At 37.3% G+C, this 15831-nt stretch overlaps 2 protein-coding genes and 1 pseudogene across 2 annotated transcripts; all 3 read left to right on the top strand.

Moving 5' to 3' along the window:
- Nucleotides 1-930: 930 nt before the first annotated feature.
- LOC120001653 (scopoletin glucosyltransferase-like) lies at nt 931-2688 on the top strand. Its single transcript, XM_038850070.1, has one exon. It carries the CDS (start codon nt 1021-1023, stop codon nt 2467-2469), a length of 1449 nt encoding a protein of 482 aa, XP_038705998.1. The 5' UTR covers nt 931-1020; the 3' UTR covers nt 2470-2688.
- Nucleotides 2689-6041: 3353 nt separating this feature from the next.
- On the top strand, nt 6042-8209 carry LOC120002631 (annotated as a pseudogene).
- A 3403-nt stretch (nt 8210-11612) lies between these two features.
- Nucleotides 11613-12955, top strand: LOC120002751 (protein IRX15-LIKE-like). The gene has a single exon (XM_038851543.1). The coding sequence runs from the start codon at nt 11898-11900 to the stop codon at nt 12849-12851; it is 954 nt and encodes a 317-aa protein (XP_038707471.1). The 5' UTR covers nt 11613-11897; the 3' UTR covers nt 12852-12955.
- The last annotated feature ends 2876 nt before the right edge of the window (nt 12956-15831 follow it).

The following is a 15831-nucleotide window of genomic DNA, read 5'->3' as shown; positions in this document are numbered from 1 at the left end:
ACTGGCTATTTAACTGTCAAATTACACTTTGAGATTCCTATCACCAGGCTTCATCTGGTCACGCCTCAAGGCCTCATGGCTTCCATCTGTGCTGCCAGACAGTCCAATCCAACACCGAGGAGGCTGTGACTCATCGAACCTGCAAAGACTCTTTGTCATAAGAATGGAATGCCATCGAATTGGCGTAGCTATTTGGGCTTGGTTTGTTTGATTGTTTGTGGACCTGAATTTATAGTCTTTTTCTCTCTTTGAAGCTGTGAAATTGAACATTCCATGAGGACTTTTCAACATTTCTTGAGGACTTTTCATGTGCTATAGTAGTCAGAATTTTCAAAAAATTTAAACTAATTATATCAAACCGACCGATCAAATCGGTTGAATCGGTTGGCGGTGGTGATCTTCCTCCATTCGGTACTTCTAAATTTTGATGAAGTCATTGGTGATGTCACTTGATGAACATCCCAAAAATTTGAAACAGACTCTACTTCTGGCCCAAGTAATTGGGACCCACCATATGGTCCATATCCACCCTTTCAATCCCCATTCCAATGCTATATATATATATATATATATATTATCCTGTTTTCTTTGGATGACACTAATTAACGTGAGGTTTCGTACTTTCATTTCATGTGGACGCAGGTGTTGAGGAGAGGTTGTGAGGAGCACGCATAGCGATTTTGTCATGTACCAAATTATGTCATTTAATAACTTTGAGTCTTTGACTGATCTCTGATTTTCCAACAAAACTAAGAAAGTGAGAGATATATGGTGAGTTGGTGACGAATGCAAGGACGTCCATGAACTATCTTTGAAGGAACTTTCTCTGTAATACAGAAAAACCAAAACCCCAATTCTCTTTCTTTCCTAACATTAACATTACATACCCTATAAATTCATTCATTCCTGTCCATATATTCCTCACTTCAAAACACATATTGTCTTAAAGCATAGTGCTCTCTCTTCTCTTCTCTTCTCTTCTTTCAAAACTTCAAAAACATCACATTTGCCAGCAAAAAAATGGGCAGTCTAGGCAAAGAGCAGCTGCATGTCTTCTTTTTCCCATTCATGGCTCATGGTCACACCATACCAGCCCTGGACTTGGCCAAGCTATTCGTTTCTCGCGGCGTAAAAGCAAGCATTGTCACTACTCCTCTCAATGTTCCTTATATTTCCAAGGCCATAGCAAATACTGATATTGGTATCCGAACCATCAGATTCCCTTCAGTCGAGGCCGGATTGCCTGAAGGTTGCGAAAACGCAGACGGAATAACCACACAAGGAGCGGAAGGTCGAGGCCTGGTTGAGAAATTTTTGAAGGCAACAACAATGCTTCAAGAGCCTCTGGAGCAGCTTCTGGAGGAGGCTCGTCCTGATTGCATTGTAGCCGATATGTTCTTTCCTTGGAGCACTGATGCTGCAGCCAAATTTGGGATTCCAAGGCTTGTGTTTCACGGGATTGGTGTTCTTGCATTATGTGCAGCAGAGTGTGTGAGACGGTACGAGCCGTACAAGAATGTTCTGTCAGATTCTGAACAATTTGTTCTCCCTGGTCTTCCTGGAGGATTCAAACTGATAAGGAATCAGGTGCCAGATCATGTGAAAAATGATGTCGAAAATGTATTCACTAGAATGATGAAATTAGTCCTGGAATCGGAAACGAAGAGCTTTGGGGTTGTGATCAATAGCTTCTATGAGCTTGAATCAGCCTATGCTGATTATTACAGGAATGAATTGGGAAGGAACGCATGGCAAGTAGGCCCTGTTTTGCTCTGTAACCAGAATTCTGAAGATAAACAACAGAGAGGAAAAGAAACCGCCATTGAAGAACACGAATGCTTGAAATGGCTTGATTCAAAGAAACCCAATTCAGTAATTTACATTTGTTTTGGTAGTATGGCCAATTTCAGAGCTTCTCAACTGAAAGAGATTGCGATCGGACTTGAAGCTTCGGGACAGCAATTCATATGGGTTGTGAGAAAAGGCATAGACCAAGAAGAAGAAACAGAAGAATGGCTTCCAGAAGGATTTGAAAAGAGAATTGAAGGCAAAGGACTGATCATACGAGGTTGGGCACCACAAGTGTTGATTCTTAATCATGAAGCAGTTGGTGGGTTTGTGACACATTGCGGATGGAATTCAACTCTTGAAAGTATATCCGCTGGGGTGCCTATGGTGACATGGCCGGTGGCGGCCGAGCAATTCTATAACGAAAAGCTTGTGACAGAGGTACTGAACATTGGAGTTGCAGTTGGTGCTAAAAAATGGGTGAGAATGTATGGGGACTTTGTCAAAAATGAAGCTGTAGAGAAGGCGGTGAGTCGATTAATGGTGGGTGAAGACGCAGAGGAAATGAGAAGCAGAGCTAAGGTTCTTGGTAAGATGGCACAAAAGGCCGTTCAAGAAGGTGGTTCATCTTACAATGATTTGAATGCTTTGATTGATGAGTTGAGGTTGCGCCGCCATTGAAGCCTGTGAGAAGTAACAAAACGTTGATGTTCATCTTTTATTGTATTTTGTTATTGGTAACACACGAATTGTTTTTCTGGTTGTTGTTTACATTCATAGTATTTATGATTAGATCCACTCGATGACCTTTTTTGGCATTTAGGAGAACCCGACTCTTCTGTTCTTGTTTTTCTTTTCTTCTTCTTTGATGAAATGATAAAGATGCAGCGGTTTCAATTATCCCAATTGTTGAGTTGGACGCAAAGAATCCAAATGAATTCGTGTACTCCACTTGTTTCAGATAATGCCCATAAAATTACGTGCATACAACTCAGTAGTTGGGATAACTGAGAAATCAGTATCAGCTGTTGTGGGATCCCTATCAGAACTATAATCTTTGTAGTTGAATAATGGTATTAAGAGCAATCACAATGATAAAATTTTACTGGGTCAACAAAGTACGACTAGAAAGTTCCGATCTTTGTTGATTTTGCGTAGGTCGTTTTTCCATATAAAACAAAGAGAGGCCAAAAGGCTTCAGTCGATGATCGAAGCATATTACAACCTGAAACCAATTCGGTTCTCTACATTTGTTTTCCGCCTTTCAGTTGCTGATCTCTTGATGTAAACGGCTGAAGACTTTTGTCGAACACTTTGTGTGCTTCAAGCGCACAGACACAGTTAGAGAAAGCCTAAACTCAGTCTAAACGAGGCTCCAAATCAACACGACCAACAGAGAATAGTTTTAGATCACAAACCCAACTCCTATATGTATTCAATTTAACAACCAACAATATCCAAGTATAACCACTTTAATAGTCAGCAACAAAGGCTGGTAGTAAGTACTAACTAAGGACCAAGGACAATGAGGCGCTCGTTGAAATAGAAATGTTTGTGAACATCATCTCGCCTTGATCAGGCATAATTAATCAAGATGGCTTAAGAGAAACCAACTCGTCAAAAAAAAAAAAAAAAGAAACTTAACTGCAAATTGGGTTCGAAGTAAGAGTGTCCATTCGGATTTCGGTTTGGTTTTTAACTAAAATTGAAATGTTTGAATTAATTCGGTTATGATATTTTTGTGTGATAGATTTAATGACCCTAAAGATTCTCTTAAAAGTTGACCCCACTTCGTTCTTACAAACAGAGAAAGTGCAAATCCTCAAGAATGTGAGATTGCATCAAAGGTGTCAACCACTAGATGTGCTGGATGGGAGCATATGTACATGCACAGAGAATCCAATGCATAACCAAATCCTCGGATACATACTACAAAAACATTACAATTAAAAATACTAACAATGAAAATAATAACTATAACAATATAATATATAATTATTTGAATAACTAAATCTTGAGTATTTGGGCCTAAACCTTAAGTATTTAGAGTTAAAATTATTTGAATAACTACAATTATAATCATAAAATCTTATTTGTTTTTTTTTCGGTTAAATCTGAAATCGAATCCGAAAAAACATTCGAAAAAAATCAAAATTAATAACCGAATTCGAAACCGTTAATAAAAAAAATCAAATAACCACGGTTTGAATCGGTTTCTCGATTGTGGATCGGATTTGAAAACCCCTAATTGGAAGAGAGAATTAGAAAATCAAGGAGGGATTGATAATCAAGGTTTGGCTCCTCAATTACTTATGAATTTTGAAACTCGTGAAAACTATACTCAGAATCAACAGTTACTTACAATTGAAATATACACCATGCTTGCTCCTCAAGTTAATATGAAAACAAAATGAAAGAAACGACAACACACTGGACATGTTCATATTTGATAGACAGAATACCAAATTTACTTCATAAAATTGCATCAATGGTTTACTACGCAAATTCTTTGTTGTCAATATATTAGTCACACAAAAGTATCATGCCAAGTACTCTTACCACAATCGCTTTGTAGTGTTTTAAAGGTATGAAAATGATAAAGATCCCCACAATTGGTATCTCAGTTATCTTAGTTGCTGAGTTAGACGCATAATTATCCAAGTAAATTCGTGGGATCCGCTTGTCCCACATAATACACATGAAATCCTGTGCGTACAAGAGATAATTGGGATACCAACTAGCAACTGTTATGATCCCCATTATTAATGTTAAAAGTAAGTGGTTGTTGGAGGATTTGAATTGAACTTATGATTTCTCGTCATAATAAGAAAACTAGGGGTCATGCCCGCGCTTTGCGCGGTATGTAATTGTACTTTTTAATTATATTGCAAATTAAATGTGGTGTATTTTTCAATTTCCGTCTATAAATTTGAAGTAATTTAGAGTGTGGATCGAAGCATATGCAATTACAATTCACTGTTTTTTAGACTACATTTTTATTCATTTTATATTGATGGTTTGAATAATTGTTACCGTTCAGCAATTAAGAAAGTATTTTAAAACCGACGCATGTTATCGTAGGAATGTTGAAAGATGTTATCATTGCATACCCACGCTTCATGCAATCCATAGCACGAACTTTACTATCTTATATTAATGAACCCAAAAGTCCATATCCATATAAGTGTTTAACACAATTAACATGCTTTTAAAATGAGTAGATAGTAAAAGCATACAACGTTAACACTTTGGAGGTGTATCGTTGTGAATAATTAGTCGTTAAATTGAAAGATTAAAAAAAAAAAGAACTTTGAGAAAATTAACATATTTTCAATTGATGGAGAATTTTCTGCTATTGGAAAATTTTTTGTACATCAAGGGACTGAAGGACATATATATGATGATAGAATTACAACAATATGCTACCAGTTCTCCATAAAAATCGTCTTCTTCTCGAAAATGAATCTTACCTGTACTTTTGTGATGTCTCATAAGCTCTTTCATACTTTCAGCCCAACACTTCACGACAATCAACACAATATATATCAGTAATGGTGTGAAGTCCAGTCAAGAGATGTCTAAACAAACCCAAGTAGGGTTAAAGGTTCTAAACAAACATTGATACCAGACATTTGCATCATATTAATATATATGACAATGAATTTTTCTAACTTATTAGGAAGGGCATGGAGATAACTCCTCAATGGCATAACATCAGACAAAACTTGCGTCTCCTAACATTCACAATTCACAAAAAACTAACTTTTCAAGACCCTCCACATTGTGTATGGTAATATGATGCAAATGTCTCAGCACTGCCAGGCTTTCAATTCCTTTAAAAAGCAAGTTGTCCCAATATGTTTTGATCCCTTGATTCTATCCTCTAATTGCAAGCACGTTGTTCATAAATTTAGAAATAAATGGAAGGATGTGAAGACATATCACCACTTGCCACATTAAAATGCGACAATGAGTCAATAATTTCAACTTTAAAATTCCATGACATTTAAGGTCTGCGAGCAGGTACATGGTGTAGATGCTAATTTCTCAGAATCGATCTCTTGAACCGTCCTTTTAACAATCATGGACGAAGCATGAAATTCACTAACGTGGGAGAGGGGAAGGTGGGATTGCGTGTATAAAGCAAATAATCATTACTTCAGCCTTTAATTCTATTAAATTTAAAAGCAAATACGTTCGACCTAAATTTAATTTTATTCAACTAAATTTTAAGACAATTTCCATTTGGCAACTATTTGTTGCATGCAGAAGCTGACGTGGAGCCTCTAAAAGCTTTTCAATATTCAGGTTTTATATGCACCAAATTTACTTCCTAAAATTGCATCAGTGGGGTTACTATTAAAATTTATTCATGTCAATCCATTAGTCTAACAAAGAAGTATTATCTCAAGCTTTACTTCATCTTTTCTTCTTCATCAACAGCTTCAGAAGTAGAAAATGGGTAGTCTGGTCAAACAGCAGCAGCTACACATCTTCTTTTTCCCATTCATGGTTTATGGTCACATGATACGAGCCAACGACATGGCGAAGCTATTTGCTTCTCGAGGCGTAAAAGCAAGCATTGTCACAACTCCTCTTAATGTTCCTTACATTTCGAAATCAATAGAAAAATCCAGCAACTCAGAAGCTGAGATTGACATCAAATTCCCTTCAGTCGAGGAGACCGGATTGCTAGAAGGTTGCGAAAACGCTAACACAATGACTTCAAAGGGATCCGCGGGTCGACAAATGTTCCAGAAGTTTATCAATGCAACAACAATGTTAAAAGAGCCCCTCGAGCAGCTTCTGGAAGAGGCTCGTCCTGATTGCATCGTATCCGATATGTTCTTTCCTTGGAGTTGTGATGCTGCAGCCAAGTTTGGGATTCCAAGACTCATGTTTCATGGGATTGGTTATCTTTCATTGTGTGCAGCAGAGTGTTTGAGATTGTACGAGCCATGCGAGGATGTCTCATCCGATTGTGAACCATTTCCTGTCCCAAATCTTCCTGGAGAACTCAAATTGACAAGGAATCAATTGCCAGATTTTCTGAAAGAGAATCTAGAAACGATCGTGCTAAAATGATGAGATTTGTTGAATTGTATGAACGAAATTGCCATTGAAGCAAGCAAGTGAAGAACAGAGAAAAAGATTGTTTGAGAAGATGATCTGATCGTATTCTCATAAAAGTTAAGTCTGTACAGGCTAGCTACAAGTTTATATACATAGGAAACTTGTAGAGTAAGCTAACTAATTTACTAAAACTAGTAAAATACATTTAAGTCTGTTAATCTGTTATAACAGATTCTAACACGTGAGATATGCAAGTTGCAGGCTGTATGACATCACGTAATAAGATTGGTGAGGGAATCAGAGTCCAAGAGCTTTGGGGTTGTGGTTAACAGCTTTTATGAGCTTGAATCGGCTTATGCTGACAGGAATGGATTGGGAAGGAAGGCATAGCATATAGGCCCTGTTTCGCTCTGTAATCGGAAGTCTGAAGAAACAGCAATCGATGAGCACGAATGCCTGAAATGGTTTGATTCAAAGAAACCCAATTCAGTTATTTACATATGTCTTGGTAGTGTATCCAATTTTAAAGCTTCTCGATTGACAGAGATTGCGATCGGACTTGAAGCTTCGGGGCAGCAATTCATATGGGTTGTAAGAGGAGGCAGAGAAGAAACAGAGGAATGGATTCCAGAAGGATTTGAGCAGAGAATGGAAGGAAAAGGAGTGATCAAAAGAGGATGGGCACCACAAGTATCGATTCTTAATCATGAATCAGTAATGCAAGCAGATCAAGGAAGGAAAAGGAAAACACAAATCAAACCAACGTTTGATGTCGGGAATCCACCCAAAACTTGAGAGAAATTCTAGGATTTTCTGATATATTGTTAGAATGAAAGATAATGACTTCTAGGGTCGACTACAACCTGATATGATAAAAACACGAAAAAAGTTACAAAAACACCTCTAAAACAGAAAATAATCGATTTGAAACCCTAAACGATGAAATTTCACGAAAGTAGGGTGGAGTTAGTGACAAAGCCCTTGGTTCGGTTCAAAACGTCGTTTTGCTTCAGCCAGTCAAATTTCATCGAAAATGGACAATGTTGGTAAATTTCCCAGTTGAGCAGCCACACCCTCAAAAATGATTTCTACTAGTTGGTAAAAGTCGTAGTTACTTACAACTTTCTGTTTCTATAAAATCAGCTCCAAAACACTCCAAATTTGATTTAAACCAACTCAAAATCAGCTCCTACATCAATCAGTTGGTGGGTTTGTCGCGCATTGTGGATGGAATTCAATTCTTGGAGGAATATCTGTTGGTGTGCCTACGGTGACATGGCCGATGGCAACCCAGAAAGATTGTCACGTGAAAAAATCCTTTGTAAATTCTGAGGTACAGAAAAAGTGAATTCTTGTTGTGGAAAACATACACTAGATTAAGGTAGGTGGTGTTAGAAGTGAGGTTCCATACGTTGTAACTTTTTTTACTATTAATGGATTGTTTCAAATTATAAACTCGAGATTTTTCTCTCTTTTGAGTTTCTTTGTAAAAATTGTGATGCTTGATCTTTGTTTATTATTCCGCATTTTTTCCTAAACTGTTGATTAACGTAGGTTTCAAAACCAAAATTTAATTTCATTAAATATTTTGTAACTGATCTTTAATCAAAAACCGGTACAACCTTTGTAACAATCAAATCATTAAATCAATTTCAGTTCAAACAGAGAAAACACAGAAGTGTAGCGTAATATGACACATTTTTCAAATCAACTTATTAGATAGAATTGTAGATATTGAAAATTACATAGCTCCCAAATCAACTTAGATGAGGGGGTTGGCTTATTATATGATAAACCTTCAACCTTGCCTAGTTTCCATTGGGCCTAATGATGAGAGATCCTTCAATCTTTGACCCATGTAAATTTCAATAACTTGTCTCACTCCTCTCAACTACTTTAAGAAATTATTGGATTCATCTCTAACTAATTCAGTCACCTCGGAATGATTGCTTCTCATGCATCAAACCCCTAATTATGGGAAATACTTTTAAATCATATCTCATCTGCCTTATTAAATTGCAGCTCTCTAGCAATCATGATCATTTGAAATAGATATAATACGTACAAACTCATGCTACTACCAAAAATTTATTCACAATATATTCTAACAAATTATAGTTGGCGATATAAATATTTCATGGTAAAAAAGCTCTGGGTAAGAGATGAAAGCACCTTAAGATTAAGTGTGGCAAAACTTTGTTCGATCTGAATGATCAAATTTGTCCGACCCTGATTAAACCAAATTTGAACATAAATTGTATGTCCGAAATCTCTGTCTAAACACAAAATTTTTATTTGGTTTAAAATAAGGTCAGAGTTCAAATACATAAATCTTGTCTAATTTACTTGTCCGAACCCTCACCCGAATTAGATTATTACCCGATTTACTTGTCCAAATTTAAATCAATCCGGGTTTGGTCAATTAAGTAAGTCCGAAATTCAATCTGGGTTAGGATCCGGACATATAAATATTTCATAAACACGTAATGTTATTCGATCCAAAACAGACCTGTAACTATTTTTTTTTTCCCAACCCTATTTAAGACACACACCTAATTACTTTCAAAAACTTCAATCATTATTTGCTCAACTAGAGATTATCCATTATGCTTGCCTTTAATGATTAATGATAAAGGGCTTAGTGTTTGGGAAAAGCAGTTTTTTTGTTTACCAAAAAAGATGAAGCAAATTAAATTACCCCTTTTATCAAAGCTGCAATGACAAAGGGTTGGGGAACCTTCATTATTCCTCATACACGTTCTTATTAAAAAGTTAAAAAGATAAGATGTTAGTGTTTCTCCCTTGGAAAGCCAAATCCTCTATCTATATTATTACTAGATGATAGTCTTTCACTATTACTATCTATCAAAATATAATAATTGCTGGGAATTGGTCAAAATATAATAATCCTTTATCTAGTTACTACATGATAGCCTTCTTTCACCATAGGATTACACAATCTCTTTTTTTTGGTTGAATATGAGTAATGTACTAACATAAATTATATTATGCCCTACATATTCCAATCACATAAATGCATATAAAATGATTGAGTAGTTGAAACTTAGATTGTTGGTTGTATTTGGCCCCCCCACTTGTGTCCTTTCAAAGTTACAAAAAACACAATTACTGCTAATGTTTACTCTTGTATAGTTCCAGGGTACTGATGACCTCCTAAATTATCCCGGTCCTTGTGACTATCAGGTGATAGGACTGATGTCAAAGAGTGTCTCTGCGAATGACCTGCATAGTAGAACAATTGAGTTTAGGGGATACCGAGTGTGTTCTTGAGAGCCTCTCTAACGCTCAAGTCAATATGCTAGAGAGTGTTTAGTGTACAGAGCGCTCTCTCTCTCTCAAGTAGCTTGGTTCAACATCCTTTACTTTGTATTGGAAGTCCCCTTTTATATGAGCATCTCGGTTTCTCATTTTGGTAGCAGAAGATCTGTCTCTTCCGAATTCCCATGCAGATAATCAAAAATATAAATCTTATCATGATTCTTTTCCTTAAATGGAGACAATCTCCTACATAACTCTTTATTCCTCTAGGTGTTCGGTCACTGGGAACTTTCCGAGGACTGCTTTTGTATGTCGAGGTAGCTTCTTAATCTCGTCGAAATGCTCTCCTCTCGATGGTATTACTTTGGACAGCTCGCCCGACATCTTGGTCCCCTCAGTTTAGATGAATGATTGTCCTCTCTACCCAAGATTATATCCTCGGGCTTTTGTTGATGCTCGGATGTTGGTCAACCGAAGTCGGTCATCAGTATTGATTGTTGCCACATCAGCATTATGAGTGATACTTGGGGTGAAAATTTTATTATTATTATTACATAGGTGACACGTGTTACGTTTTTATTGAAGGGTATTTTGGTATTATCATCGTCCATTTCTTCAATATATTCAACTAGAAAGAAGCATGCCAGGATCTTCCATAAAAGGATAAAACATAAACCACATAACATGTATCCGACCAAACAACAATGGTTGGGAAATTCATTTATTGCCTTACCCTAAACCAATTCATACTCAAAATTGAATGCTCCCATTTTGAAAAATGCCACAATTGAATTTCACTCTTTGTCGGGGCAAAAGATAATTAATTACTTTGCACAAATATTCCATAATTTCTGCAATTTTTTTGGGTACTGATTATCATGTATGTCTGCCATTTGGTGCTCCTATGGTATGCTGCACCACACACAAAACACAATTGCTTGCTCTCCCCTTTTGTAATTTCTTTTAATTCACGTGGTCTCAAATATGAAAGGGAATCTCATATTTGTTAAGCAAAAGTCAAATGTTTGGAAAAAAAAACCAATTAATTTCCAAATTAATACTGTTTAGGAAGAGAAAATGTCAAATTACTAATTTTCTTTTTGGGAATATTCTTAATACCTACTCCAGAATTATCTAGCACAGCGAATGGATTAATTTACTGACTTGAGTTTCTGAGAGGTTCCCGAGCACACCCTCAAGGCCTTCCTTAGCTCACGTGTTCTCCTATCCAAATCATTCTCAATAGTATCAATGACAACACCTGACGTCAATCTTAATGCCTGATACGTTATCAAAACCGAAGATTGTTTTAAACTAATCAGAAAGGGAATCTCATATTTGTTAAGAAAAAAGTCAAAATTTTGAAAAGAAAAAAAAACCAATTTTTTTTTCCGGCAGAGAATGCCAAATTACTAATTTTCTTTTTGCGTATAATCTGAATACCAAGTCCAAAATTATCAGGTAAAACAAATTAATTAATTTAAAATCAACATTAGTTAGGCAAGTTTTTAATACCATAAATATTATTTGGACTTAAATCAATCAACTAAAAAATAAATTTTTTGGCCCCACTGAGTTGACTGGGTCCCACAAATGGCTGTCCTTTTCATACCTTCCTCCTCGGTATTCGCATTCTCACAATCTCCTCCGCGATTCCTCTCTGTCCACCATTTTCAAGTTCAAAGATCAGACCGCTCTCTCTCTCTCTCTTTTCACACACCGACACACTCAACCAGGAAAATACGAAGAAGAAGAAAATGAAGAACAACGTGAACACGAAGCTCATACTTCTACACCCTTCAATCCACAAATCAAATGGAGGAGGAGGTCTCTCTTCACACCGTCTCTGGTTCTTCTTTCTCATCATATTTTTCACATTAGCCTTCGCTGTCACTCTGTTTACCACTTCAATCCCAATCTCCCCCACTACTTCCTCCGCCGAAAGAGCTTCCCTTTCCACCCCTCTACCTCCCTCCGTCGCAGCCGCACTTCTGCACTACGCCGCCACTGTCAACGCCACCGACAGGATGACGGCCGCGGAGCTTTCCGTTATTGCTGGAGTCATCCACCGTTGCTCGCCCTGCAATTTGCTAGCTTTTGGACTCACTCACGAGAGTCTTCTATGGAAATCGTTGAATTTCCATGGACGCACGATCTTCCTCGACGAGAACGAGTACTGGGTCTCGAAGTTCGAGCGAGAGCATCCGGGAATTGAGGCCTACGATGTTCAATACACCACCAAAGTTCGCGAGATGCCGGAGCTTCTTTTGATTGCGAGATCACAAGTGAAAACGGAGTGCAGACCCGTACAGAACCTCTTGTTCTCGGATTGCAAAGTGGGGATCAACGATTTGCCGAATCACATATACGACGTCGCTTGGAATGTGATTGTGGTGGACGGGCCAAGTGGGTTTTCCCCGAAGTCGCCGGGAAGAATGTCGGCGATATTCACGGCGGGAGTTCTGGCTAGGAGCAAGAAGGGTGGGCACAAGACGACGCATGTGTTTGTGCACGATTTTGGTAGAGAAGTGGAGAGAGTCTGCAGTGAAGAGTTCCTGTGCGAGGAAAATTGGGTGGAGACTGTAGATTCATTGGGGCATTTTGTGCTGAAAAGAATGGTGGAGCGTAATAGTTTTCAATTTTGTAAGAATACGACGTCGTTACATTCATTGTCATCATCTATACGCAATGAAGATGAGGATGATGAGTGAGTTGGGTCATAATTTTTTCTCCTTTTTAAATATTTTTTTTATAGATAAGGAGAAAATCAATGTATATACATTTTCAGAAACCATGAAAAATTGGCTTGAATCAATGACCAAGTATCAAAATTACAACTTTGATAAGTGATTTTAGATTGCTGTTTGTTTGCCAAGAAAAGATGGGAAAGTGGTCAAAATTTTGAATCCTTGGTATTAATACATGAGAAGCAAAGGAAACCAAATTCGTTATGGTTAAGCTTTACAGATTGGCGTGAAGAAAAAAGGAAAAGGAGGAGGATGCGATTCTTCCTGGTGTAGGGGGTGAACGTGGTTGGTGTTTGATTAGGCCAGCAAAGCTTGGTCAGTGATAGTGGGTTCAGAACTTAGACCCATTACTTTTGGTCACGTGACCGAAAGCGAGCTTACGTTACGGCAGTGAGAGTGAGGTCCGGAAGGAAGAGGTGTCGGTGATGAGAGAACATGCAGTGTAAAGTTTGTTAGCGATAGCTGCCTGAATAAATGTCGTTCTGGAAATTTAGTGGGGGGGTTTTGTCGTGGTCTGGACTTACCACGCAGTTAAAAGGCGTGTTTTATCCAACTTTGACTTGTTTTACGAATCCAATTCGGCCCTGGCACGATAGCTGAGTACTGTAAGGCCATAAAACAGGGCGGCCTGAAAATAGTTGTGTCCAGGCCCAATTTGTGAGAAGAAAAATTGTTCAGTCCGATAATCGGGCTGGGCTTTTATGCTGCTCGGCCATGATCCAGACGTTATAATATAAATCATTTTATATATCGGCGATGCTAGGTAGCCCAAATTTTAGAAGCCCAAAACAACCCAAATACAGGTGGCATGCTGACTGGGATGGTGATTGGGATGATATGAGAGAGAAAAATCAAAAGAAGTGGGATATGGACCAGTTTTCGAAAACTGACTTCCTCTATACGTTTCCTCAACGTCTCTCGTCCCACTCTCGTTCCGCTCTCATCTGGTTCGACTTTTTTTGGTCTCTCACGGAGTCGGCTTGTTGTTCCACTGGTCTATAGTTCATCTCCGTTTCGTCTCTCAAGAAGTCGGCTTTCACCGGTGTCTGGCTCGTCGTTGTTTCTTCTCTCATCAAATCGACTTTCACTGTTCTCTGTTTCGTCTCTCATCAACTCGGCTTTCATCTGTCTAGGTATGACTCCATTGTTCTATTTCTTACTCTGCAATCGAATAAATCTTTGGGTTATTTGTCTACCTTCATAAATCATTAGAAAAAGGCATTGAATATCGCATGCATAATGTTCTCACACTAAAATCTATTAGATCTTGACGAGTTTTATGTTTAGCTTCCACAAATATTAACAATGAAATTGTTTATTCCACTGTTTTTTGTTGAATAATTGAAATTCCTCCCTGTATGCCTGAAATGCATTAGTCTTTTTCCATTATTATTACCAATGTAACTGGTAATTTGTTTTTTCTTTGTAATGGATTTTAGTTATTCCATTAGTAATAAGATATTATGGATTTTAAATCCATTGTTATACAACTGAAATCCAATACCAATGGAATAAATAAAATCCATTAGTTCTATATATGGAATCCATAATATCTTTACAAAACTTATGATGTTCCATACTTATTACTAATGGAATAACTGAAATCTATTAGTTCTCTATCTGCAATAATTTAGTTATTTACATGCATTTGTCTAGATTATAGTATTATGAAGAATTGAGTAACTGAAATCCATTAGTTCTCTATATCATATTCGAAATCCATGAGTTCTTTAAGTTGTTTTTTGTATATTCCAATGTGAATACTAATGGAATAACTGAAATCCATTAGTCCTGTAGCTGAAATCCATTACTTATCTATATGCAGTCCATTACTTCATTAACTGAATTTGTCTAGCTTTCTTCTTTTTATTGGGTTTATTACACTTGTTATTTCAGGAGTGATGACAAAAAGGACTAAAGAAAGAGCTGTGAAATCTCGAGGGAAAGGGTCGATAAAAACAAAAGTTATTGATAATAAAGTGGAAGCAAAACCAATCACAACAAGCAGTAAAAACACTGAAGATAAGAAAGTTTATCCCCTTCAGTACAAGTCCACACTGGAAGGGATATGGAAGCTAGTTAAAAGCTTGACCTTAACACCGAAACATATTGAAATGCTGCAGAAAACTCCATTTTGGAATATCTTTAAGCAGTGGATTGGCAAAGACACAAACGTCAAGCTCAGGAAGCCTGATCAGATTATTTGTGAAATAATCAAGACATATGATGTCACTAAAGGAGCTTTCATCCTGGGAAACAAAAAGGTTAGCCTTACAGATAATGATATCACACTCATTTTTGGTGTGTCATCAGGCAAGCAACTAATGAGTTTGACAAGGCAGTCAAAACCTTCAAATTTAGAATTTGTGAATAGGAGATTCACAAATGTGAGTATTCTGCGATCAAGAAACATTAAAGAAGCACTGACAGCAGCAATTCCAGGCAATACAGACAATGACGCATCCGACGTAGCGAGACTGCTTACTTTATACATTTGTGAATCTTTGTTTTTCTCTACCAAAGGCGATACACTTCCATGGTCTTTTATTCAATATGTGGATAACATTGAAGAAATGAAAACCTACAATTGGTCCAGGGCAATAGCAAGTAACTTGATTGAATCAATCAAGAAATTTAAGTTGAACCCTGGGAAGGTTACAGGTTGTGTCACCGTGATAACGGTAATAGTATATAGTATAATGAATATCATTTCCATTGTATTTTCATTTAATATCTTTTGGTAATTGAATAACAAGTTTTATTTGCCTTTTGCAGTACTGGTTTTTCGAACACACCAATGTCTTCAGCCCAATTGATGCAGAAATCTTCCCAAGGTTTTTAAAGTGGGACACCAAATCATGCCCAAAAAGTGCAGTCGAGTTCAAACTTCCGTACTTACAAAAGCTTAAAAAGTCACAGGTTTGCTCTTTTAAATCATATACCA

Source organism: Tripterygium wilfordii, chromosome 7 (assembly GCF_013401445.1).
Source record: "Tripterygium wilfordii isolate XIE 37 chromosome 7, ASM1340144v1, whole genome shotgun sequence".
Classification (NCBI taxonomy): Eukaryota; Viridiplantae; Streptophyta; class Magnoliopsida; order Celastrales; family Celastraceae; genus Tripterygium; species Tripterygium wilfordii.
This window is presented reverse-complemented; position numbering and strand designations above follow the sequence as displayed.